Below are 27,023 nucleotides of genomic sequence, written 5' to 3'. Positions count from 1 at the left end.
CCAAAGAAAACTACATCAAGAAGATTAACAACAATTAAGCAAAAATCAAACCGACAAAAGCCTACCTGACTTCTTATTCCTGTTTATGGTATTCTTCATCGCCCTTTTTCCAGTGCAAGGCACGTAATGCCAGACTGTTAAATGCATATTTAAAGGGCAACATAAACTATTTGGTCTTACCAGAGCCGTTGACAGCTTTGGCCAAGCCTAAGACAAAGTCATTTGACAGGGCCCCCCACCCAATACATACAGTTTAATGAGCACCCAATTCTAGGCCCTCTCTCTCTCCCTGTGCCCTGGACAACTGACCCATTTGTCACCCCTTTGCAGTCTTCCCTGGGTCTCACCACTAAACCGCTTGAATGTTTTGGCAATTATTTCCATAATGTCTACTCACTACAGAAACTTAACCTACTTTTAGAGCATAGACATGCCAGATCCCGTATGTCTCCTGAGACTTATGCTATTACCTAACCTTGGGTTGTGGGGTAAGACTGGTCCTCTAACTCAACACTCCTCCCTTGCTCACATTATCAAGAGGTTTCTCACTTTACTGTAGAGCGCAGTAAAAAGCAAGTCCAAGTTTTAAGGGAACATACAGGTAACATGTAAATGAGATTCAGATTTAAAGAATAACTCCAGCCAATTTCAACATGCACCTGTAATGCTCCCACTATCCTGGACATGTCAGTACCTGAGATTTTCTTTGTTTTTCTTTAGCCTTTTCTGAGATCCTGGTCATTGTAATGGGGGCAGTTGTTTGTTTACATTTAAAAAAAACATTTGTATTTATTCTAAAAACATCCAAAAGGTTATGCAACAACAGCAGACAACTAGCAAACAGCAATACCTTTTGGGAAAATATTTGGAGTAGGCCTATGTTTAGAATTTTTAAATGTTTTAATGTAAACAAAATCTGCCCCCATAAGAATAGCTCAGATCTCGGAAAGGGCTGAGCCAAAAAATGCAGCGTTACCAGGTACTGACAAGTCAAGGGTAGCGTGAGCAATACAACAGTATACTAAAATTGGCTGAACTGCTCCTTTAACCCTAGAGTAAGGCTGCGTCCCATTACTACCACTTCCACTACCTACACTTTCACGGGAATGCGCAAAATCGAGTGTTAGGGGTCAAAGCGAGTGGAAGTGGTAGTAATGGGACGCAGCTTAAAGCTGCTATTTTGTACATCAGTGTATCTGTAACAACCCCCACACTTTCCCCCTTATTTCAGTTCTTTCAACATCATTTTTTTCATGTTGGAGCTGTTCATATCCATTTTGTTTCAGCCAGTAGTCTACGTACCCTTTGTGCTGAGCCTATGTTATATAACCTTACTGTCACCAAAATTGTAATGACCATATCTTAATCAGCTACATCAGGCTCTTGGTAATGTCATAGCAATGTTGTTATGATGTAGTTGAGTCTTTTCAGCAATGAGTGAACGCAATGAGTGACCCCCCCCCCCAAAAAAAAGCCACTTCCCTTAGCACAGCTAACTTCACTGAGTAATTGATCTGCAGTTACTATAAATGATCATCTGATTCCGTGTTGGTTGGGTCAAATTTGTGGCTGATTTTCTTTTTGAAGTTTTTAGGTCTTTTCAGTAACAACGCAATCTATCTGCCTCATTAAGTACAGTGGTAATAACTGGTTTAACGGCTATCATGTGCTAGTGTTGAACTTGAATTCACTTCTACTTTTACTTCTGATGGGCTGCTACACCACATGACACCTCCTCAACTGTGCTAAGCTAACCAACGTGAAGAAGCACTGTGTTGCCAGATTTGTCTAATCAAATCCAAAATGGGCTAAATTCTGCCCAATTTCAACAAATTGCATTGATTTCTATGGTCACAAATGACCAGATGACACAGATGACCAGCCCAAATAGCCCAATTGGGCGGGCAACCGCCCAATCTGGCAACACTGAAGAAGCAAGCAGAGCTTGGCCAACACTGGATCAACAATTGTTTCCAAACATCAGAGGAGCACCTCCAAAAACACCACACCCAATGACTTCCCAGAATCGCTAAGTAACAGTGAAGGCTACGCTCATCTTTCTTATGCACATCTGTTCGCTTGCCAATGAAAACAAGCACGGGCAACAGCGCAAATGATTTGGAGAGCTCAGGCAGTGTGGAATGGCCCGTGAGAAAGGCGAGATCTGACAACTTTGTTTTCGTTGTTTCTTCACCTTGGAGTGTCAATGGGTGTCAGTGAAGTCGACTGGAAATGAAATATATAGTATCATGCTCTTCATTTACTTAAAGCTGTGATCATAGCCTGCCCAAGGATCATAACCCATTATGCTCAGGACATTTTGCAGTGTTAAATCAACATTTAGAGACTTGCAGGACCAGCACTATGAGAGCTACATTCAACTCTACAAGTTGAATTCACACTGCGCAATTTACCATGTGACAGTGGTACAGAAAAAAGCCTTCTCTATTCAACGAGTAAAACATCTGCAGCCCTCAGAACCCAGCTGTGAATATCTGAACTCGCTAGTCATTTTCCTCTCTGAAAACTGAGACGGTGCGACTTGTCCCAAAAAGGCCTCTGGGCACCCAGCATCAGGCATCAGTGTAACTTCAATCTGGTGGAATTTAGATCGCGTGGTCGTTATTGCTCTAGTCACTTCCAAAGCACGAGCGTCACAAGAGATCGCATTCCTCTGACAGCATTGAGATTTTTCCTGTGAAATGACTACCCGGGTCTGTTGAATGTATTTTCAAGATTGTTTGTTAAATATAAACCTGTCCTGGACCAGGGAAATTATTTTGAAATCCCTGAAATAAGCAAGGTACAGTATATGGTTTGCTGTTTTAGTAGCTTGGAATAGAGGAAGCAAAACTCTCTTTTTGCTTCATCAACACACTTGACTTGAAGCACAGATATGGAACTTCAGAGAGCAGCAGCTTCATAAGATTTTCCACAAAGATTACTGAAACCAAAAGTCTTGATGCAGTGTCACTGCACAATAGCCATGAATATCTTCACACATATGTATTCCTAACCCTGATTATTTGTCAGGACTTGGAAAGGCTTCCTTCAACTATACGGCAGCACTCTTCAGATATTTTCATAGGTGACCTACCACCCATAGGTGCAATTGCGATTACTCACTGAAGAGGGGCTCTGCCCAAAACGTTTGTGGGCGAATAAACAAAAAAAAAAGAATCTGAAGCTGTCCTTCACTTCCTTCCTTCATTTATGATTTATGTGGGATTCAGCACCCAGTTAAAAACTGTGAGAATCATTTGGCGATAGTGTGAGCGTGTCTCCACCACTTCTTAACTACAACTCTACGGCGGCCCAGAACTCTAATAACACCAACACTATTTACAACCCAGTGGCAGTGACTCACTGTCTGCTTCCCGTCAGAGTGACGCAGGCAAGTAAACGTAACCTGCCCCTTCCACCTGACGACCACTCGTGGCCAGTGTCCGGCCACGCACCGGTGAGGTGACGATACACAGCCAGCCACTGAGAGTTTTAGAGGCCTAAGTCGGAGTTAAAGCAGCGGTTGTTTTTGCTGGGCTTGTGGGTGGTTCCTCTCCGCCTCCAAAACGTACGATCGAAAAGGGCCGCTGACGCTCGGCATGAGAGCAGCTCTTTGAGTCCACGGCCCGCAGGACTGTTTGTTTTGGATGCAATTCCATAATGGCTACCACAGATCTTACAGTATGCTTACCTCAAGAGTAGGAAGGGCCAGTGCTGCTGGCAAATAAGGCCAAAGCAATGAACTGCATAGAGATGTCTTTTAGGAGCAGTAGCTGCAATGGCTCTCTCCCTCTCTCTCTCTCTCTCTGCTATACTTTTTTCTTTTTGGATGTGTGAGTGTGTGTGTTTTGTGTGTGTTTGTGGAATTGTGTCCGCTTCGACTTCCTGTGAATGTGTGTGTGTGTGTGTGTGTGTGTGTGTGTGTGTGTGTGTGTGTGTGTGTGTGTGTGTGTGTGTGTGTGTGTGTGTGTGTGTGTGTGTGTGTGTGTGTGTGTGTGTGTGTGTGTGTGTTTGTTTGTGTGTGTGTGTGTGTGCGTGTGTTTGTGTGTGTGCATGCAAGCGTGTGTATGTCTATGTGTGCATTCATGTATATGAGGGGGCGTCTAAGCAGGATACCAGTTTATTTGGGTTAACGTCTCCCCTGAAGGTCTGTCTCAGACAGGGTTCAGCTGTGGTGGTGAATTGTGTATGCGCTGTGCAGCTGGGAATAACAAAGAAGACTCATGCAGAGTTCAAGCCGGAATGCTGTCGCTGCAAAGACTTGTGGTCTGAGTCACTAGAATTCATAGGACTCACTCAGAGTGTTTCAAGTCTCTCAAAAGCAGTCAGACTCAGTCTACCCAGTCCTCAGTCCGATGTAAGCCGTGACATGAAGAGGTTGGTACAGTTGAACGCAACATGTTTTCACCACCTTTTCATACACAGTACAACATGCAGTGATACTCCAACACTTTGTGGGTCATTTTTTAACATACTCTAGATGGTACTTGGTCCCAGAGTAATCTGTAAAAAGTGTTGAATTAAACAGGTTTTTGTGTAGGACTGTAGAATGTCTCAAGTGTGTCAAAGGCAGTCAGTCTCCTAAGGAGAGGGCATGTGGAGGTCGGTACGGTTGAATACAACTGTCTTTCCCCACCTTTACACACTCCAACGAATTCAAAGAGCTGCCCCAGTGTGATTCACTCCAAATGAAAATGTGAACCAAGGCAAATAAAGAGTGGAGTGCCCATAGTGGGAGAAATGGAACATTCATTCAGAGATTGTGTTTGTTGTGTTAATGTTAAAGACATATACTTAACATACATTTTTTGTGGTAGAGTTTAAGTGTTGAACATGATATACATTTTTGTGGTACAGTCTCATGGAGAGGTAGTCGTCTATCAGATCAAACCATCAAACCATTTCTGATGAAATGGCAACCATTCCTCTGAGGAACATTTTCCTCCAATAGTTTGTGCATTCTTTTATAAAATGTATTAGTAGCATTGTTTTTTCCACCAGCTATTCAAGTATTCAAACAAACCTACTGTATGACCCATTTAACTGACCAAACTCACCCCATGCTGATGCATGTCTTAGTAAAATAGAAACCATTGGGTGAGTTATAAAGAAAATGTTGTTTTTGAGTATCGAATGTGGTACAATAAGATACTAGCCTGTGCCGTGTTCCAAACTCTGCACTGTTCACAGTGTACAGTGTTGAGTGCACTTTCCGCCCCTCAGAGTGAGTAGGCGAGGGTGTCGTTCCAAATCACAGTCTGTCTGCTAAACTTGATGGAAATTATGGTCACTGTGAGTTATCTGAATTTACCAACTGCCAAAATACAATTCATCAGGGGAAAACATGGCTCGCTGTGTTGACAATTTTTTGTTAACCCTGTCTATTAAATACATGGCGATTGTCTTTTGAATCAAAACTGTCCTGTTATTGCGAAGAATCAGCAGTTGGATAGATCTGAAATTCAACTATGTAACAAACATGTTGGCCGTCAATTGTGAAAAAGTGTACATCGTTTTAAGGGCATCATCTAGGTGCATAGAGTACACTTCATTTAGCCACGATTAGAAACCGAATGCCCAATGTATCCAAACACAGTGTGGAAAAGGCAGGAAGTATGTTTATTGGAACATGCCACTGGTCTTACTGGCGAATACACCGAACACGACAAGATCAAGCGACAGAGAATCGCTGGACCTTGCTGCAAGAGCGATACCAACACTCATATATGGAAGTGCCTTAACACATTCTGTTGTATGACTGGGAGATGTTACATTGGTCTCTGCCCCATCACATGACATGCTCAAGTCATGTTACTACAATATATTATGATGTATGTGGGCCAACTATAATAACAATAAAATGACCCTGCGAGCCAGATTTGGCCCCCGCCGGGCCGGACTTTAGGCCTGGGTCTAGAGCTTCCGAATTTTGCACTGATTGCAGGTGGAAGGGCTGTTGAAGTTTGAAATGTTTGTTTATGACTTGCTATACGCCCATATGTTATGCAAGATTGCTCAACTCCTCCCTCTCTCATCCTTCCCTCACTCCTCCCCCCATTCACTGAATAGCTGATATGGATGGAAATCTACGCATGTCCCAGAATATCGGAAAATGATGCTATTGTGTATGAAACAGAAAAGTGAGCGGAAGTTTACAAAAAGCAAGGACAGGCTAGCAAGTTACTATACTGGAAATAAATCAGTAGGATACAGCCCCTGTTATAAATTAGCGGTTACCAGAATGGTAATGAGCAATTCTAATGTATTAGACTGCCCTGCGTACTGTCATAGTGGTGTAGCTCTATGGTAGTAAAGGTTTTTCAGTGACTCTTACAGTGTTCTACTGGTGGAACGATGCACATTAAGGGGCTACAACACAAGATAGGTAGTCTTCACAGTGTGTGCTACCGTATATACTGCATAGTATGTATGTGCATGCTTTACACATCACATATAGTGGAGCAGCTACAGGAAAAATTGTGCAAATTATGATACAAGCGTGAAATTCGGCAGGTATGTGCTTAAGATCCATACAATCAAATCTACCCGATTTGCCACGTGAAATGGCGGCCATTTTCCAAGATGGCCGCCAAAAAAGACCCCAAAAATTGATTTATTGCAAAGAATTGACATATAAAATTATGATACAAGCATGAAATTCAACATGTTTGTGCTCAAGACCAGCATAATTAAATCTACCTGATTTGCCACTTGAAATGGCGGCCATTTTCCAAGATGGCCGCCAAAGAAAACCTCAGAAATTGATTTTTTGCACAGAAATGACCAAACAAATTGTGATACAAGCATGAAATTCGACATGTTTGTACACAAGACCAATGAAATTAAATCCACCTGATTTGCCACTTGAAATGGCGGCCATTTTCCAAGATGGCCGCCAAAAAGACCCCAGAAATTGATTTATTGCACCAAATTGACCAAGCAAATTATGATACACACATGAAATTCGGCATATATGTGATCAAGACCAATACAATCAAATCCACCTGATTTGCCACTTGAAATGGTGGCCATTTTCCAAGATGGCTGCCAAAAAGACCCCAGAAATTGATTTATTGCACCAAATTGACCAAGCAAATTATGATACACACATGAAATTCAGCATATATGTGATCAAGACGAATACAATCAAATCCACCTGATTTGCTCCTTGAAATGGCGGCCATTTTCCAAGATGGCCGCCAAAAATACCTCAGCAATTGATGAATTGCATAGAATTGCATTGGCAAATTATGATACAAGCATGAAATTCGACATGCATGAGCTCAAGACCAATGCAATTAAAGCTACCTGATTTGCCACTTTCCTCGAGGCCATTTTCCAAGATGGCTGCCAAGATCTCAGAAATTGATTTATTGCACAGAATTGACAAAGCAAATTACGATGTAGGCATGAAGTTCGACATAAATGTGCTCAAGACCAATGAAATCAAATCCACCTGATTTGCCTCTTGAAATGGTGGCCATTTTTTAAAATGGAAAGGAAGGACTCCCAAATGCTCCCTGGGGGGCTGTAGAGCCCCCGTTGAGAAGTAGTAACAAATAGAAAATGAAATTTGGACACAAATGCCTAGATGCACTGTCTGTCATTGAATTCCTTCTCAAGTTAAACTGTGCACTGTCATTTGTACAACACTCATTTTGCACACTGTGAATTTTGAACACCCCTACCCTACCCCTATGCCTTCCCCTTACCCCTCGTCCATTCAAACCTTGAAACACAACCCCTACGAATTGAGACACCCCATCAACAATCCCAGAACGACACCCAAAACATTCAAAAACCAGCCTGTCCATGGTTAAACCAACATGGCTTGTAATCACTCGGACAGCAATTTAAAAAAAGGAAAACGGTGTTGCATGACCCTCGCAATTCCTTCACGACTTCCATGCATTAAGTAGACAATACAGTGGAATCCGCTTATAGTGGTCACGTTTGTCCAAGCCAATTTGAACACTGTAAGCGATTGATTACTAAAACCGAATTTGTATTATTTCACCCCTTTTTTGTCTCTACCTGTCTGGCAAAAATGAGCGCTGAGAAAGACGAGGCTTACATGCATTTCAAAGCATAGACCACGCACGGGTCGTCATCTCTTATGATGTCAAATAAGTTTGTAAAGTTCCCATTCCACAAACGTTTTCTGGCGAGTTTCTGCACAGTGTGATTCAGGTTATGCATGCAAAACGCCGCAAGAATGCGCACTTAAAATTGCCACGCCGATAAATAACACACTGCTGCATAGCCTGCTGTACAGTAGCCTAGTAGCCTACAACGTGTTTTTTTTTTGACACCGTTTAAAAAAAGCCACGCAAAGAACTGGTTGGAATTGGGAAAGTCGCGCTGGGCTTGTTGGCATAGGAGAGATGAGAAGGGCGAGGGGGAGTGGGAGGGACTCGTGGGGAGACGCAGCCTGTACAGCTGTTGCAGTTTAAACACAAGGTAGCCTGAGGAATGCCAAGCTTCGCCAAAACATCTCGTTGGCTCGTTTTTGGTAAATTTTCATACGTTTCGAAGAGCCTATGTTTTTCATTCCCAGAATAAGAGAGACATGATTCACGTGCTTGCTGTCCGGTGTTAACTCGTTAGGCTACATTGGCTAGCGAGACAGAGGCATGTGTACACAGCCTCATCACCAGAGAGTTTCTATGTGAACAGGTTGCGTCCCCACTCAGTCGAGCCATGCCTGCAGTTCACTGGGGTGCTGTCGGGAGAGCGCAGCCCATTCACTGTATGGAGTTTGCACTCCTCGGTTGGCGCCCCTAGAGTAGGCTACCACCCGGAAAAGTGGCGAGTTGAGTCTCGCGCAATACCCTTACAACCTATCTGGCATATACAGAAGCAGACGTCGGGAAAGGAATCGCGGGAGTAAAAAATGAAATGGCTACACTGAGTTTTTCAATACTTTTTGCACATGTTTACATTCATAAAATGACAAAAATGAACATTATAAGCGGATTTTTGATCACTGTAAACGAATTATTTAAACAGTATTTGTATAGAAATGATTCTGTCCCAAGCTTTTTGATCTATATAAGCGGTTGATTACTATATCCGTGACCACTATAAGCGGATTCCACTGTAATTGCAATTTTTTTCATGCATGTTTCCTGGAGAAAATGTCCAATTGAGACAATGTTTAGTACAATGCAACAATTATTACATAATAGTATATAACAGTAAAAACATAAATTACATAAAATACGTATTTTTGCGTGCTTTTGTGGATGCCAACCTTTTTTAAAGGCATTCGCAATGCATTTGGGGGAAATAGGTCTTACCCCTCCGTTTGAAGTCTGCCTCTGGAAAATTTCTATAAAACCCCTTACCCCTACCCCTCTGTCTTAACGTGAATTGGGACAGCCCTACGCCTATGGACGCGCAAAACGGAGGGGAAGGGGAAAGGCGTAGGGCTAAAGCCTGGTTTATGCTCAGAATCAAAGTTGTCTGTGCGATGATGCAGACAGCCACGCAGTCATTTTTACCCCCTCTGCCGTCACCTGGTGTGCACCTGAAAATGTGACTGGCCGCAGACAGCTACGTGGTTAATGGCAGCAGGAGCCGCTGTGATTGGTCGTCTCCACCAGGCTGCTCTATGCTTGAGAACAAACAGCTACTTCCTGTTCCAACCTTCACTGGGCTACGGACTATGAGATGTTCATCAAATAAGTTCCTCATGCTTTGTAGCTTCATTTATTTAACATGAACCAAAGACAACACGTGCACTTGAAAGTTACGATGCTGAAGTTATATCGGGACAGTAAATAGTGTTTCCATATTTCATTCTGCTTGGTGCGACCTGTTCTCGACAATGTGCCACTTCCTTGTTCCAAACTACCGCAGTGGATAGTGCAATCAAAAATACAGGTTGACGTTTATTACATGTTTCCATTGTCGTTGAGTCTGTGTAGCTGTGTAGCTACAAGGTAACAGACACATAGAGTCTACTCCTTGTATTGAAGGCAGTTTGAATCCTCTCATAGCGCAGACCTATCGAGCAAAAATCAAAACTGTCTGCGTTGACCTCTGGGCGACAGACGGCAAAGACAGTATTCACAGCCCTCAAGGGGGTTCAGCCATAGACTCCTAACCTCCTCAAAAAGACAGGCCTGTTCACACTTTGCTGGAAAGACTCAACTGCATCATAACAGCATTGCTAAGACATTAAAGAGAGCATTAAGTAACAGATAAAGACTTCAAGAAAAAAGATCAATGCAATGTTGAAGACAATACGGGTTTAACATAAGGGCAAAGGGGTTATAAATGTCCATAAAACAGTATAAAGTATAAGTCCTCACAAGTTAGGCCATTGGGTAAAACTGCATTGATGAATAAACCAGTGTTGTTGTTCATGAATCTGGGATTCTATGTGATTGTTCACTTAGGCTGTTGTTTCTCATCAGGATGTGATTTGTTGATGCCTCAACAGCTTCTTTACATAGGGTTATTTATTTTGGATTTTTCTAGCATCATCACGCACCACCCTCCATCGGCATCGAGAACTGGCATTATTAGCTATTACCATGCTATCGCCACGTTAGAGCAACATTGATAAAACATTGATAAAAACCATGAATTAGCATATTATTACCACATTGACCTTGCATTATTAGCAGTCATTTTCTGTTGAGGGCGGGGTGCAAAACTGGCCTTATTGGAATGTTATCAACATATTATTAGTATGTTATAAGGGCTTATTTGTCATTGGAGGACACATCTGTATTGAGACCACATTTGCAATTCTATACAACAAATCAGTTTCGATGGTCTTTTTGGACGCCATCTTGGAAAATGGCCACCATTTCAAGTAGCAAATCAGGTGGATTTGATTGTATTGGTCTTGATCACATATATGCTGAATTTCATGTGTGTATCATAATTTGCTTGGTCAATTTGGTGCAATAAATCAATTTCTGGGGTCTTTTTGGCGGCCATCTTGGAAAATGGCACCCATTTCAAGTGGCAAATCAGGTGGATTTGATTGTATTGGTCTTGATCACATATATGCTGAATTTCATGTGTGCATCATAATTTACTTGGTCAATTTGGTGCAATAAATCAATTCCTGGGGTCTTTTAGGTGGCCATCTTGGAAAATGGCCGCCATTTCAAGTGGCAAATCAGGTGGATTTAATTTCATTGGTCTTGTGTACAAACATGTCGAATTTCATGCTTGTATCACAATTTGTTTGGTCATTTCTGTGCAAAAAATCAATTTCTGAGGTTTTCTTTGGCGGCCATCTTGGAAAATGGCCGCCATTTCAAGTGGCAAATCAGGTAGATTTAATTATGCTGGTCTTGAGCACAAACATGTTGAATTTCATGCTTGTATCATAATTTTATATGTCAATTCTTTGCAATAAATCAACTTTTGGGGTCTTTTTTGGCGGCCATCTTGGAAAATGGCCGCCATTTCAAGTGGCAAATCGGGTAGATTTGATTGTAAGGGTCTTAAGCACATACCTGCCAAATTTCATGCTTGTATCATAATTTGCACGATTCTTGCCATATTGGCCTTGTAGCTGCTCCACTAATACCTGTCCTTGAAGAAGAATGTCTCTCCACGAATCTGAGCCACAGCATCGAAGACTATGTCCTCATTGCAGATATCCATCGGGGTCACTGGTCCTTGAGTGGGTGGCAAGGGTTTGTCCGAACCTGAACCAGCACCTGTGTAGACGGAAGAGGAAAATACCTTTAGAAAAGGGAAATGTTCCCATTCACCACGTTTACATACAACAACAAGACGGCCTACAGAGAGGAGGTGGAGCAGTAGGTGCGCTGGAGCCAAGACAACAACCTGGCCATGAACTCCAAAAAATCAAAGGAGGTGATCTTGGAGTTCAGGCGGTGTGGCCAGGGCAACCACTACCACCAACCCATCAACATCGGAGGGGAGCCAGTGGAGGTAGTACAGAGCTTCAGATTCCTGGGTGTGCACATCAGCCAGGACTTGTCATGGAGCGCCAACACCTCTGCAATAGCTAAAAAGGGATCCCAAAGGCTATATTTCCTGCGGACTCTAAAGAAGGCCCAGCTACCACGAGATCTGCTCACTAATTTCTACAGGTGTACGATTGAATCAGTGATCACATGCAGCATTACATCTTGGTACACCAGCTGGTAGGAGGGTGCTCATAAGATCAGAGGGTCGCAGATTGGAATCCCACCCTGACCTCTCCCTACACCTCCATCCATGGCTGAAGTGCCCTTGAGCAAGGCACCTAACCCCACATTGCTCCAGGGACTGTAACCAATACCCTACAATTGACTGTAAGTCGCTTGTGATAAAAGTGTCAGCTAAGTGTAATGTAATGTAATGTAATGTAATGTAATGTAATAAAAGTGTCTGTGGTCCACATGACTTACCATAAAGCTCCTGGATTCCACGGATGTCATCGTTAGAGAGCCTGAAGTTCTTGGTGTAGGTGTAGACGGGTGCCATCAGTGCACCGGGGTCCTGCGAGTGCTCCAAGCCCAGGGCATGACCAAACTCATGAGCAGCCACCAGGAACAGGCTGTAGCCTGCAAGCACAAACACAAACATGGAAGGAAAGGATTAAGTCAGTCTGTGAATGGCCCATAAAGAGTAGGTCAACTATGAATGCAGACTTTAAAAAGCAAAACTAGCCAGTAAAAAAATGCCATTCTCTATCCTAAATTGAAATACAGTGGATTAGTCGTAAATAGTCAATAGATACGAACTACAAAAACATCATGCATAGCTGTGCTGTATTTCTATGACTGAAGACTGTGCTATATATCTACGATAACCGGTATTAATCTTTCAAGCATTTTCCTTTGTTTCTAAAAAATACTCTGTTCACCCAAATACTTCTCCAGTAGTTCACAGTTAACTGGTTGTTATATTTCAGCTACCCACATGCCTTTTAAAGACCAACACCCAACACTTTGGAAACAAGCAGCAAGAGAACTGCCAGGCTCTGGCAGGAATAGTAAGAAAAAAATAATTATCTGCTCAAATTATCCGTGCACCATAAAACCTCCCTTGCTGTGATTTATTTGGTGAAATTCGACACAACCTTCCAACCTAACTCTTTGGCAAAGACCTGATTCAGGTTGAAAAGCATCAACTTTCACCAAATAAACTGCAGTAGGGGAACTTCTACTGCCTTGGTCTCCAAATCCGGCCCAGCATGGCAAACATTTGGCCTGCCATGAGGTCAGAACAAATGAAAACATAAATGTGTGTGATTTTCTATCACTAAAACTTCAGTGAGTCATATCTCTCCAAAGCATTCACAGAGAGTTGAATCTTATAATAATTGTCTCATAACATACATTGACAAGAGGGGGAAAATGGAAAAGTGAAAATCTGTTAAATGTCCAGACATCTAACTTGTTTCTTAGTGGGTTGGGGCGTTGACCTCTAGCCTCACTTGCTCTAATGTGGCCCTTGGAGAAAGATAATTGGAGACCGCTGTTCTTCTGTATGCAGATAATTATTTCTTCCTCTTCATACATTTACCTGTGTCCAGTACCTGTGGCAATTATTTTTTGCGATGTGCATGCCCATTACACTTAAAAAAAACCCCAAACTGGCATAGTACCTTGGTCTGGGCAAAAGCCCCATTTGCGGTCCTCATCGAAACTCTTGGTGACGGCGCACCACATTTTGCCATCACTGCGTCCAGAGGTAGTGCAGGAGTCATAGCTGTTACCCAGGAAGACAAACGGGAACATGCAAGGAGCACCCTCCGAGTTGCCTCCCATTGTGGACATGGCTGCAACACACACACACACACACACACACACACACACACACACACACACACACACACACACACACACACACACACACACACACACACACACACACACACACACACACACACACACACACACACACACACACAATTTGATTACTTTATTTGGGAGGACAAATAATTATTGAGAAACAATACAGCGCCCCAAACAATATCAAAGTAGCAATATTGTGTCTTCTACTGTACACAGACACACACACGCACGCACGCACACATGCACACACGCACGCATGTACGCACGCACGCATGCACGCACGCACGCACGCACGCACGCACGCACGCACGCACGCACGCACACACACACACACACACACACACACACACACACACACACACACACACACACACACACAAATACACAACTTGGAATTCCCAATGCTGTTTCCTCTGACTCAGTCTTGATTGAAGAGGAACAACTATGTCTGAGACCTTAAGGGCAAGGCGTGGGAGTAATAGAGTGGTGACTATGCCGGGAAGCAACAGCGTATTTGTATCTGCTGTATGAAAACATATCACAGAAATACTCAGAAACAGGGTGTTTTTTTGCTAAGACGCCGAGGCGTCTGGCATGAAACCAAAGCGGACCTCTGGTTTAAGAGAAGTCTCTGTGGTTTTGATGTCAAATATTCTTCTAGAATTGCTGACAAACATACATGCACACACCAATGCACACACAAGCACATGCAACAATCACACACACAGACACACACACACACACACACACACACACACACATACACACAAGGTCACACATTAATGCACAAAACTGCTGCTGGCCTGCATTCCCAGCGAATTAGAACCAGATGAAAAGCTAGCTTTCTCTACCCACTCACTCCACTAAGCCAACCCCCCTGACACAATGGAAAATAAACTCAGCCAGTGAACAGTAAAAAGTTTAACAGCCACCAGGGAGACTGACAACCACAAAAATGGGAAACCACAGTTTGGGAATGTTCTTCTCTGCAAAAAAAGAGAACAGTGATTGTGCTACTCATTTACGCTCACTGTGTGACAGTTGTAACAAGCAACTAAAGAAAAAAACATCAAAGGTGAATTCACATAGCCATGTCTAAGAAAGCAACTTAGCTTTCAGAGAGAACGAATTGTTGATATGACCGATGCATTCCTAAAGTCCAGGAGCGATGTGAGAACGCTAGCTGTCTGAGGCACTATGAGGATTATAGAACTTGGTTCTATGGTCTATGGTCTTGAGTTACAAGAAAAAATGGCAGCTCTCTCTCACAAACCTTGTATCTCCACAATTCCGTTTAATTTTTAAAATGTATTTATTTATCACTATTTTCTAAATAAATAAACATTTCAGTATTAAAAATGGTTATTAAATCATTTATCACACATACAGTATATGCTCATGAAGACCAACCAGTAGTTCTGTTTTCTATTATATAATAACTAGAGAATGAATATAAAACAATAAAAAAAAATAGCGGAGAGCGGATACAAGGTTACTGGTGGACAGCGATGATATCCATTATAACCTGTCTGACGTGACCCACACCATACACAGCCAACTGCCCATGAGGATACAGGTTCACTGTAAAACCTTGCAAGTCAGTTAAACGTAAAAAAAATGACATTCCCCTGCGGCCTTAACTTTGTAAGCTAACTCAACCCAAGACCTAACTCAACTAACGGCTTGCTCCAGTTGAGTTAACTTACAAACGTAAGGCAGCAGGGCAACTTCCTTTCTTTACATTTAACTGTCTGCAATGTTATACAGTGTTGGAGTCCATTCTGGTCTGTCCATAATCAATTCAATTTAATCCCTTTGTCCCACTTGTTTCCTTTAACTTCATCTGTTAAAATTAAAGTGTACACTATATATAATATCAGTAATAATAATATACGTGATAACAAAAGCAGTAACAATAAAAGTAATAATATTACATAATACATACTGTACATATTAATATCACAAATAACCAGCGTGAGCGACCACTCACCAGTCTCGGGGCAGAAGCCGTAAGTCTTGTCACGGTCGTAGTCCTCGGTAGTGGCGCACCAACGGTAGCCGTCGTCTCGGCCCGAGGTGGTGCAACCGTCATACTTGTCCCCCATGAAGGTGAAGGGAAACTTGCAGGGAGAGCCATCAGCGTTTCCACCGAGTGTAAACAACACTGTGATACAAACAGCGTGACCCAGCATTAACCCCTTTGTGGAGAGCCAATGTTATAAACTTATTGTCACCAAAATTGTAATGGCTATGTCTTAATCTGTTACTTAAGTCTCTCAGTAATGTCATAGCGAAGTTGTTATGATTTAGTTGAGTATTTTCAGCAAGTAGTAAATAAGCCCGCCGACGACCCAATGTGCACAAAGAGGCTATGTGAGCATGTTTAGTATGAAGCCTGAGGCCTGGCTACTGGCTAAACCAGGCTAGCATTCCAGGAACATTACGTGATAAACCTGGCAATGTTAACCTAGAGGAAATAGTAAACCTGCTAACACATACATAGCCCACAAGTGTCATTTTGTTAAGAAAATGAGTACTCTGTGGTCTGCTATTAGATGGTTTACCACTACCCCAATGTTGACCTGGCTTACTACTGAGCCAGGTACCTGAAATACTCCCCAGAGCCACAGTTTTGTACATGATGTAATGTAGGTCAAATATTACGAATGTGATGTAACATCAGTTTCAAAGATTCAGTAATTCCACTCGGGTTTGCATTTGAGATGACTCGATCCATGCTGTCCCACTGCTAACTTCATCTTTCACCAACTGTTAGGCCTGACTATGGAAATGTTGTATTTGTGTTTTATCTAGGTATGTTAATGTGCATTGCATAAGGTATTCCACAACATCAGTACCAAGGACAGCTACCAAAACAAACTTGGAGTAAACATCTCCATCCCACACATCCTACCTCACTGTAATGTAGGCGTGTGCAGTGCAGTAGTACTGTATAATCAAAAAGAGTAGAGTAGAGTAAGATGATTCAAGCCCGCGCATTTAATGGATTCATATGATGTCACATGAACGCCTCTTTAGGAGACCTGCGGTTAGGAGACCTTTAGAGGCTTTAGGTTGAGAATAAATGGATTTCCCTTAGCACTGTAAATGGCGGTAGCGACATCTTATGCAAGCCGTCAACAAATGCCACAGAAAGAGAAGAAGAAGGAGGAGACAACGCCCCCTTGGGAGACCGAGCTTGAGCACACTCCTCTGCATTTGGGTGGGCAGAGTTTGAACCATCTTACTCTACTAGGAAAATCTTTGGTATGCATAATCATGTGATGAGAGACGGGAGTTGCCAGATACCCACACTCGTGAGGACAGAAGCCATATTTCTGATCCGTGTCAAAGTCGTAGGTGGTGGAGCACCACAGGAAGCCATCGTCACGTCCCTCCGGGGTGCAGCTGTTGTACTCCTTGCCGGAGAAGAGGAAGGGGAAGGCGCAGAATTCACCATCTGCATTGCCGTACTTCACCTTCACCACTGCAAGAGCAAGAACATTACATCATATTATATTATATTACACTTTGCTGATGTATTTAACCAAAGCGAATCACAGGCCGTTTCCCTATGTCTAGTGTGCATCCTTCGAAGTGTATCAGCCTTCGTAATCACGTCCAGTGATTGGATACTCTTTGGTGAACTCTCACTGGGCGTGACTTATTAGGCTGACACACTTCCAAGGCTCATACACTAGATTTTGGGAAATGCCCACAGTCATTTAGGTACAGGGTATTGGTTAGAGTCCCTGGCTGAACTGTGGGGTGAAATGCCATGTGGTCTTCAACCATGGATGGAGGTCTAGGGAGAGGTAAGGGTGGGAAAGGAACCAGCAACTCTCTGACCAAAAACACCAGCTTCCTTATCCTAAGAATAAGGCCATGGCAGCATAGGGGGAAATTCAGCAAGACAAGTAAGTCAATAAATAAAATCTAAATTAAGTGAGATTCATTCCAGTATCCTATGTTGGGCTACAACATTGGGTTAGACTAGGAAGCAGTTTCTTCGGAAACCAAACCAAACCAAACCAAAGAGGCTGCCTCAGGGCCACGCAGCGGCAGGCTACACCCTGACTCATCACTGTACGATAACATCAGGAAAATTCCCCTCATGGAGACAAAACAGAGCAGAACCCAAATGTTTAACCACATAGAGTAATTGCTCAGATTGCTTGCAGATTCTTGACTTGCTGTTTTTTTTCTTCTTCCTCATGAGATTAAAAAACATGACTTCCTCCTCAAAAACACCAAGGGCACAACAAAGAAGAAGAAGAAGAGGAGGAAGAAGAAGAAGAAGACGAAGAAGACGAAGAAGAAGAAGAAGAAAAACACCAAGGGCACAACAAAGAAGAGGAAGAAGACGAAAAAGAAGAAGAAGAAGAAGAAGAAGAAGAAGAAGAAGAAGAAGAAGAAGAAGAAGAAGAAGAAGAAGAAGAAGAAGAAGAAGAAGAAGAAGAAGTGGAAGATTGGCTGAACTTTTATACCTTGGCCCTCTCCCAGCGTCCACTGCTCATCATCGTCAAAGTGGGAGTCTCCCCCGATGCCTGGACCTGGAGCGAACGCATGAGCCAAAAGCCCATCTTTCCCATCGAAGGGGTAGCCATCACCGTGCTCTGTGGACAACAGGAAAGATAAGGGATACACACACACACACATACAGTCAGTCAGGAGAGGACAAAGGGGTCACTTGTCCAGGGCCAAGGGAGACGGGGGACGGGGGACGGGGGGGACGGGGGGGACGGGGGGGGGGGGGGGGGGGGGGGGGGACGGGGGACGGGGGGGAAGGGGGGGGGCAGAATTGGGTCCTCAATACATTGTTGGTACTGCATTTGGGGCCCTTTCAGATTACTTTGTCTTGAGGCCAGCCAAGGCTGTCAGCGGCTCAGCATACAGTACAAAAACATTCCTTATATCATTGTTTGGAGTGGACCACGTAACATGCAAACAGAAGACTGATTATGATCAAACATATACATTTATCAACACATATAGGCCCCTACAGGATCAAATTGAATCCTTATTGTAATAAACAGTATTGTAGAGAGACAACATCCACAGATTTTGGACAGCACTACTGGATCCCAAGGCTCGCACACAAATAAAATGTGATGTGCCTGTCATCACCACTGCGTCTGCGGACGGTCCTCTTTGTTTCGGTAACGAGCACTTTCTGCCCGTCCACTAATCGGATATCATAGCGGCCGAGTTTGCCTGCGTCACTTGGGATCCACCACACACCACACATACACGCTTTTCCTCTGACTCACTGCCTTGGCTCGCAGACCTACACTCTTGCTGCTCCCTCCCAGTACAAAACACCTACTTACAGCTTTTCCTTGCACGCTGACCCCATAAAGACCAGGTTTTGGTCAGAGCAGGACCCGCCTGTGAACACTTTGAGGGCAGCTGTGTGTTGTGCTAACCCGCTGTTGGGTAAATCTGGGCTGTGCTTTCACCACATGGTGTACAAGGGCCTATGAAACTGTCAGCATTGTGAGTTTACCCAGAGATGACAGCAGTGTTTGGGTCATAATTCATTGTTGTGATTTCAGTATTCCTCAAAAATGGTGACATAAATTTGAATAAAACTCCTTGAATCTTTGGATCCTAGTAAGGATGAGGGATATGTGGTATCACATTAGTGAATATCGTGATTGGAGAGGATATTTTGCACAGGTTCATATGAAACTCCCTCAGAAATCAATATCTTATACAATGTTTTGTAAAGCAATTTTGGAAATTACACTTGCAATTCAAATTCTATCTCTTTTCATCATGACCTAGTCAAGTTGGGGGGAGGTGTTTGTTGTCAAGGTGGCCGCCTTAACTGCAAAGTGCTGGGGGTCACCCGGGAAATCTTCCATTAGTAATGACTTGATGATCTACTGTACATTGCTCAGACACACACACACACACATGCAGGCACGCACGCACTCACAACCACACACACACACACGCGCACACACAAACACACACACACTCACACTTTCAACATTCAGATGTCTCCAGCTCGAAGGTTACATTGTGGGACATGCATCCATACAGTACCATTGCGGCCAAAGTTGATCATGATGTCAGCCTCGCCATCCATAATCCTGGTGAAGGTGAGAGGAGTCACATCGCTCCAGACTTTGAAGGCGCGCAGGAAGGCATCGTCAATTGTCTGCTCATCCATATCAGGAGAATGTCCAAGTATTCTGTGTAAGGATAAACGCGAAGAAAAAAAAGTTTTAACATCACTAGACCTAAAAGTGAATTTCACCACTGAAGCTCTAAAAGTGCCCCTGACCACTGAAATATGGCTGACATTAAAGTGATGGTGCTTGCTTTCGGCTAAGTAGCAAGCACACTCACTACTTAGATTCAGAAAAAAATCCTATGAGGACATACTGCGAAACCAGAGCTGTAAAGCCCCTTTTGCCCTGCTCCTTGGCTGACCCAATGCCAGCTCCTTGTGTATATCTCTTTCTTAAGACTGTTACAGATGTTGGTCAAACACACTTCCCAACATCCTAACCACCATGTAAAGACAACAGTCTAAAAAGGGATTTTTTTGTTTGCTTTTGTGCCCAGGGCCACCGCAGACATACATACATTCAAAAAAAACAAAACAAAAGGACATTTTATCTTGGGATGGCTGTTTTTCCAGTTGTTGATGGAAGAGGTAATCATCCCACAAAATAAACAGCAAGGGGGTGGAGGGGGATGGAGGCATCTTAGCACAGAACTTAGAGTGAATGTACACACACACACACACACACACACACAGACACACACACACACACACACACACACACACACACACACACACACACACACACACACACACACACACACACACACACACACACACACACACACACACACACACACACACAGGAGGGGGGAGGAGGGGGGAGCAGAGGATTGAAAATGTCAAGAGAAAAACAGAGGGGAGGGGCAGCAGTAACTGATGAAATGAAATGTGAAAGAACGAAAGAGAGAGAGAAAGAAAGAAAGAAAGAAAGAAAGAGAGAAAGAAAGAAAGAAAAAAGAAAGAAAGAAAGAGAGAAAGAAAGAAAGAAAGAAAGAGGTGTGTGTGCATGTGTGCGTGCATGTGTGTGTGCATGCGTGCGTGCATGTGTTTGTGCATGCGTGCATGTGTTTGTGCATGCGTGCGTGCATGTGTTTGTGCATGCGTGCGTGCATGTGTGTGTGCATGCGTGCGTGCATGCGGGCGTGCATGTGTGTGTGTGTGTGTATGTGTGCATGTGTGTGTGTGCGTGCGTGCATGCGTGCATATGTGGTGGGGGGCTATGTTTCTCCACCTGTATGTGATGTCCTTATTGCCCCACTTGGGCTTCCTGGGGAAGAAGGTGTAATTAGTGGGTCTGTTCAGGTTGCCCACATCTGGCACGCCACAACGCGGCTTCCTCATGATGTCCACCGTCTTCGGGTCGATCTCCCCGGTCTCCGGAATAGCAAAGAACTTCTGCATTTTTTTCAGGGTGTCTTTCAGGACCATAAGGTTACATCTGTCTTGTGGGCATCCGTAAAACTTATTCAGGTAACGCTGTTCAATGGGGGAAAGGGGTAGAAAAGGGAGAGACAGCATGAGGTTTTTTTCTTTTTTTTTAAACTATGAACAAAGACCATTCCCACCCACTGTTGACCCAAATTGTGCTGTACTGATTAGAGCACTAAAATGAACTCTCACTGCTGAAAATATCTTGGACAACTTGTTGATAGCATTTGTACTATACCTCACACTTCTAATAGGCTACAATCATAACTTTACGCATTACACTAATATTGGCCAACATCCAATAATTACAATATATCTATTTATTATTCAAGTAAAATGTCAGCATCATATGTTCTTTGTTGAATGTGTTGTTACATTGTTCTCAAATAAATGAAACAGCACAGTTACACAACTTTGAGAAGGACTCCACTTCAAAGAACAAATCACAGCACGCTCGCGTTCTTACCAGTGCAACTTCTTTGTCTGTTGGAGGGCTTTCATCTCCTGGAAACTTGATAATGGGCGAAGGAGCTGCTGAAGTCTTCATTAAAATCATGCACTGCATCAAAAACACTTTCACGATCAAATGCCTAGAACTGAAAAACTTAGGAGACCCCATGTTTGGAGCCGGTTTAAAACAAAACTAAAAAAGCTTTTGTTTTGCACCGTGCACACAGGGTTACAGTCCTTTCAGTGTCCACTGCTATTTGATTTTCCTTAGCGGCATATCCTGCTGCCCCCAACCCGATAGACGCAGTTCTGCTTGCATACGCAGTTTTGTGATGCTGCTTGGAGTAGATCCGCACAGAGTGCGCAGTCTCCAGAATTGGGAATTTTGGGGGAGAATGAAATAGGAGACGACTCGGGAGGGAATGTGCTCTTGCCGTTAGAAGGCTGCCTACACCCCCGACCAGACTATGGCCCTCATAAAAGGGTAACTTTCTGTACTACGCCATGTAATTAGCTGTGAATAATGTGATTTTAGACAGTGCAATAACACGATTTGTCAACCATTTAATTAGGCAAACAAAACCAGGTTGTTGTAAAAAAGAAAGAAAGAAAGAAAGAAAGAAAGAGAGAAAGAAAGAAAGAAAGTGTTTCACCATCCTCAACTTAGAAAGAGGTTATTATGCCCTCTGGTGATGGTTGAAGGAGGTGTAAGTGATGTTGCGGAGGAAAAATGTCAACCACGTGACCACAAATAGCCCCTTTTGTTGTACCTCCTCCTCATTGGTGAATGGGAAGGACAATAACAACTGGACCACCGTAAAGTTTTTGACAGAGATGGAGACCATTCCTTCACTGTGTATGAAGCCCAGAGACTTGACACGGTAACTTGAAGTTAAGCTCTAATTTTGGTGACAGCAGTAGGCCTAGGCTAGGCCCATGATTTACCACATAGGCCTAGGCCATATTATAGTGGTCTCCCTCCCTCCCTCGCCGTTTTAGGAAATAATTCGGGGCAGTCTTATGAGAAAAAAACACATCACACCACAGTAGCCCCTTGCCTGTAGCCATTGAACAGTAGGGCCTTTGATAACAAGGAAATGTTAACAATAGCGGAGAACGTGGAAACTCATGCATGATTAGAAACGCTAAGTTAGACTGGAAAATATATGTCACTGCTATCAAACGGGGTAGCAAAGTCCCCATCACAGTTTTGGCGTGAAAGGTTGACCTCTGGTGGCGGTATCGGTTCAGGACATGTCAGCAGTTTTTAGACAGAAAACATCAGAAGAGCATAGCCTAATATTAGTTAGGCCTACTAGCACTAGGCCTACTAAACTGCAGCAGCCATTACGTTCTTTGAGCATTGTGCGTTATTTATTTATTTATTTATTTACACCCCATGGTCTAGGCCTTCTCCTCCATGTTATCATTGTAATAGCTTATTTACAACCATAGCCTACTGACATTTCCAAATAGAAGGCTAATTTTACGAAGGTGTTTCAGTTAACATCTAAATGGCTCGTGGTGTTATGATATAACGACAACACACTCCAACGACATGTGCACGTTTGCTCTCTCTTTGTCTCCGGTGGTTGGCTTAATTGGATTCACTCACAGACAAGTCTCCATTTGAAGTCTGTGTCTCCGGGAGTGACTGAAGGGAACAGTGCCCCCATGTGGCAACATTAAGCCCTGCGCCCTTTGATGAGTTCTTAGAGGCGCTCCTCGGGCTTGAGCGGGCCTTCACATTGCCCCTGGATTTCTTTTAACTCCTTTTGACATCTCTTTTCCCCCTCCAGCCGAGGATTAATCTCGACAGTGTATTGACGTGGACTCTTTATAAGAGAAAGCCAAAGGACTTAGTGGAGGGATCTGACAGACAGAGTAGCGTTTGAACAGGATTTTTGCTGGCATATCTCGCCGACCAATTTCCCTTTGCATTGAGCCAGAAGAACAGTTAATTTTTCATAGGCCCTAGCTGTTTGCAGTAACAGCAGCAGCGGCAGAGTAAATGTAACATCCATTTGCCTACAATATCCTGGCCTTGTCACTTTGGAGCAGTGCTTTATTTCATGCTCTGATACATGCTGCCATCTTCCCCGACTGACAGAGAACAATCTCCCATCAGCCACCACAGCGTCTCGGGCGGCGGCGATTAAAACAGCATCTGCGCGCTCTCTCTCTCTCTCTCTCTCTGGTATAGAAAATGCTTAGATGTGTAAACTTGGTTCAGGAGAGGAGGGTGGGACTAAGTGAATGCCTTTGTGCATATGAATGCAAATTTTGCCTCAGTGAAAACAGGGCATAAGGAGATTGGGATGATAAACTTTGATTTGCATGTAAATTGTTTCTTTTATTCTGCATTTGTTGACTGCCAGGTCTCCTTTAGATGAAGGCAGCTTGAGCCGCCCGTCGTCTTGGCTCCTTGCCTCTTTGCTTGTGTGTGCAAGTGTGTACTTACATGTGATGTTGATGCGCTTTTGTGTGTGTGTGTGTGTGTGTGTGTGTGTGCGTGCGTGTATGTATGTTTGTGTGTGTGTGGGAGTGAGAGAGGTGTGAAAGAATGATGTTGATTGCAAACACAGTGCACCGGTATCCTTTGTGTGGATGGAATATAGCACTATGTACACTCTCTCCGACTACTCCATACACTGGATAAAGAAATGCATATGATGGTGGCGGTGGTGATAGTGGTGGTGGTGGTGGTGGCTTTTTGCATACATTAAGGACTGTGTTGCGGGCGGGAAAAAAGAAAACGGCATGTGTTCGCCGCCAAGCCAACAACATGTATTAACAGGGAAACGTACACTTGACAGATGTCACCATCTGACTACACGGGGCACTTGCCAGAGATATGTATTCTGTTCCGCTGCCATGTAATTAAGAGCCAGGACAAGTTGCCATCTCCTCAGCTATTCTCAGTGTCCCATCATCAGTTGCTGAGAGAGACCTCCACCAGGCAAGGGAAGGGAGGGGAAGGGAAGGGAAGGGAAGCAGCAGCCAGGGCCCCCCCAGTCCTCTATCGCAAGTCCAGCTGGCTTCAGAAGAGGCCGGTCCTCCTCAGGGCCAGATTAGGATGGCCTGGGTCCCCAAGGCTACTGGTTGCTGTGGGCCCCCCCCTCAGAAGGCAAATTTTGTGACACATTTACAAGGATAGTGTCATAAATTACTGAACACGAACACAAATGTACTGAACACGACAGGTTCATTTTCCAGTACTGGATCTTGTCACAATTCTGCCATTTTTCACTTCTGGCCAATCAGGGCCCCCTGGCAGGTGGGGGGCCCTTGGCTGCGGCCATATCTAGCCTGTGCACTAATGCGGCTCTGGTCCTCCACCTCGACCAGGCCTTGTCAGGTCTGAACAGGGCCCAAAAAAGCCTTGGCAATTTTGTGTGGCTCACTCCATGTTGTGGGCCGATCTCTGAGAAAATACAAAAAAAACCCAGCATCAATACTTGAGCACTGTCAACCTACCGGGAAAATGCCCTGTAAACCAGATAACTGGTCGTGATCTGGGCCCAGTTCAGAAGGACAGACTTGCTCTGATGTCCGTTCTCCGTCTTGGCTTGGCCCCCTCTAGAATATTCATGGGGACGTTGTTCAGATGTGATGTTCAAATCAATGCTGAGCTGGTTCCCTACATGATTCCTTTATGATCATCGGTGGTCACATCTGGTCATCTGGATGGCTCTGGCCTGGTCTTCCTCAGGGTTGCAGTGGAGATGGTCCAGCTGGATGGAGAAGATGGGCACTGCTGGGCAGGCTGGGCCGCTGACAGCTTTTGCTGGGCCTGGGACAAAATCATCTCAAAAGGCCCCCACCTCAATACCTACAATGTAATGGGGTCCCAATTCTGGGCCCCTCCATTCTCTGGGCCCGGGGACAACTGACCCCCTTGTCCCCCGCTGTCAGCGGACCTGCTGCTGGGACTTGTGGGTGGCTGAGGTGGCTGAGGGGACCTGCGGGTGCCTTGCACCAGAGAAAAATCTGGAAGTCTGCATTATCATAATATGAAAAAAAAACCTCTCAGCAAAGTTGGAGAAGGGGGGGAGCTTTGATTAATAATAATGACACAACTGTTTGGGTATGAAATCAAAGTAGCATCTGAAAATAGTTTGACTTTTAAGTAGGAGCCACAAAATGGTAGCAATGGTGGTAGCCTGAAATGACCCCCAAGTGAAAGGAGCTTGAAAAAAAGCTGGGCACAGCAGCAACTCAGTATCCTGCCGCTTTGTGCGCACTCATGCGGTATATTATTTTAAGTAAAAGTGAATGTTACTTCATTAGTACTCTGGTAGAACAAAGCACTGCATATAATATCACTGAAAGAGATGTTCTGATAAATTATGGAACATAAATCCATTATCTTTTGCCATCCTTTATTGATGTGAGTGCATTAAGCAACAGAGTGACTTTAACACGGGGGTAATTATTGTTCCATAGTGTGTCACTGGCCTGTCATCATCTGATGCCTGCTATTGAGGCAAGTGAAGAGACCATGAATCTGAGGCTTTGAGGGTGTGTGTACGAATTATTTTTATTTAATGTCGCCCTTTTTTCTCTCTGCGATGCCGTCTCTGTTTCTCTTTTACGGAGGCTTGTAAACACTGATGAAATAACGCGCTCCATTATGTGCCGAGAGCGAGGGAGCGTTCCCCCGTGGCCCTTCCCCCTAGATCGCAATAATAGGTCAACAGCTGTATTTAAAAAATTAATCACATTTCTTGGCAGCCGCAAAAGGTTAGCCGACGCACGCGGCTCAGATACGCAATTGGAACCTCAGATCGGCGGAAAAATCTCGGAGGAGACGTGAAGTGCCGCCTTTGATGAGAACAGCATGTAAATGATTTGTGTGTGTTTATGGGACACGCGTCTCTCACTCTGTGTGTGTGTGTGTGTGTGTGTGTGTGTGTGTGTGTGTGTCAGTGTTAATTTTGTCAGCTTTTTTTGATTTAGTCGTAGTCTTAGTCACAATGACGAAAATCAATTTTAGTCTTAGTCATATTTTAGTCATTGCCTTCCCAATTTAGTCTTAGTCTTAGTCTAAATGACGAAAATCAATTTTAGTCTTAGTCAATTTTTAGTCATTTTCGTCATTTTAGTCAACACTGTACATTACAGAACTTCTCCACACACTTTTAACATATATCATTGACTGTAGAGAATAAACCTTCTCCGCACACTGCTTCTCTTTTTAACATAATCACACTGTACAGAATAAAACTTCTTCACACACTGGTTCTCTTTTTCTCTATTTTATTTAATACCAGTGTTAATTTCGT

The 27,023-nt window shown here is 43.7% G+C and overlaps 1 protein-coding gene across 1 annotated transcript in view; it reads right to left on the bottom strand.

The window, feature by feature from the left end:
• Nucleotides 1-22,114, bottom strand: part of mmp2 (matrix metallopeptidase 2) — a 32,667-nt gene extending 10,553 nt beyond the window's left edge. The window contains exons 1-9 of the mRNA XM_063188012.1: nt 21,755-22,114; nt 21,092-21,336; nt 19,833-19,981; nt 18,269-18,397; nt 17,095-17,268; nt 15,772-15,945; nt 13,592-13,765; nt 12,390-12,545; nt 11,558-11,690 (exon numbers count right to left, since the gene is read on the bottom strand). Of these exons, the coding sequence (XP_063044082.1) occupies nt 11,558-11,690; nt 12,390-12,545; nt 13,592-13,765; nt 15,772-15,945; nt 17,095-17,268; nt 18,269-18,397; nt 19,833-19,981; nt 21,092-21,336; nt 21,755-21,907 (1,487 nt within the window). The 5' untranslated portion in view covers nt 21,908-22,114. The remainder of the gene's footprint in view (nt 1-11,557; nt 11,691-12,389; nt 12,546-13,591; nt 13,766-15,771; nt 15,946-17,094; nt 17,269-18,268; nt 18,398-19,832; nt 19,982-21,091; nt 21,337-21,754) is intronic.
• Nucleotides 22,115-27,023: the final 4,909 nt, after the last annotated feature.

Source organism: Engraulis encrasicolus, chromosome 22 (genome assembly GCF_034702125.1).
Source record: "Engraulis encrasicolus isolate BLACKSEA-1 chromosome 22, IST_EnEncr_1.0, whole genome shotgun sequence".
Taxonomy (NCBI): Eukaryota; Metazoa; Chordata; class Actinopteri; order Clupeiformes; family Engraulidae; genus Engraulis; species Engraulis encrasicolus.
The sequence above is the reverse complement of the archived record's forward strand: the minus strand, read 5'-3'. Positions and strand labels throughout refer to the sequence as shown.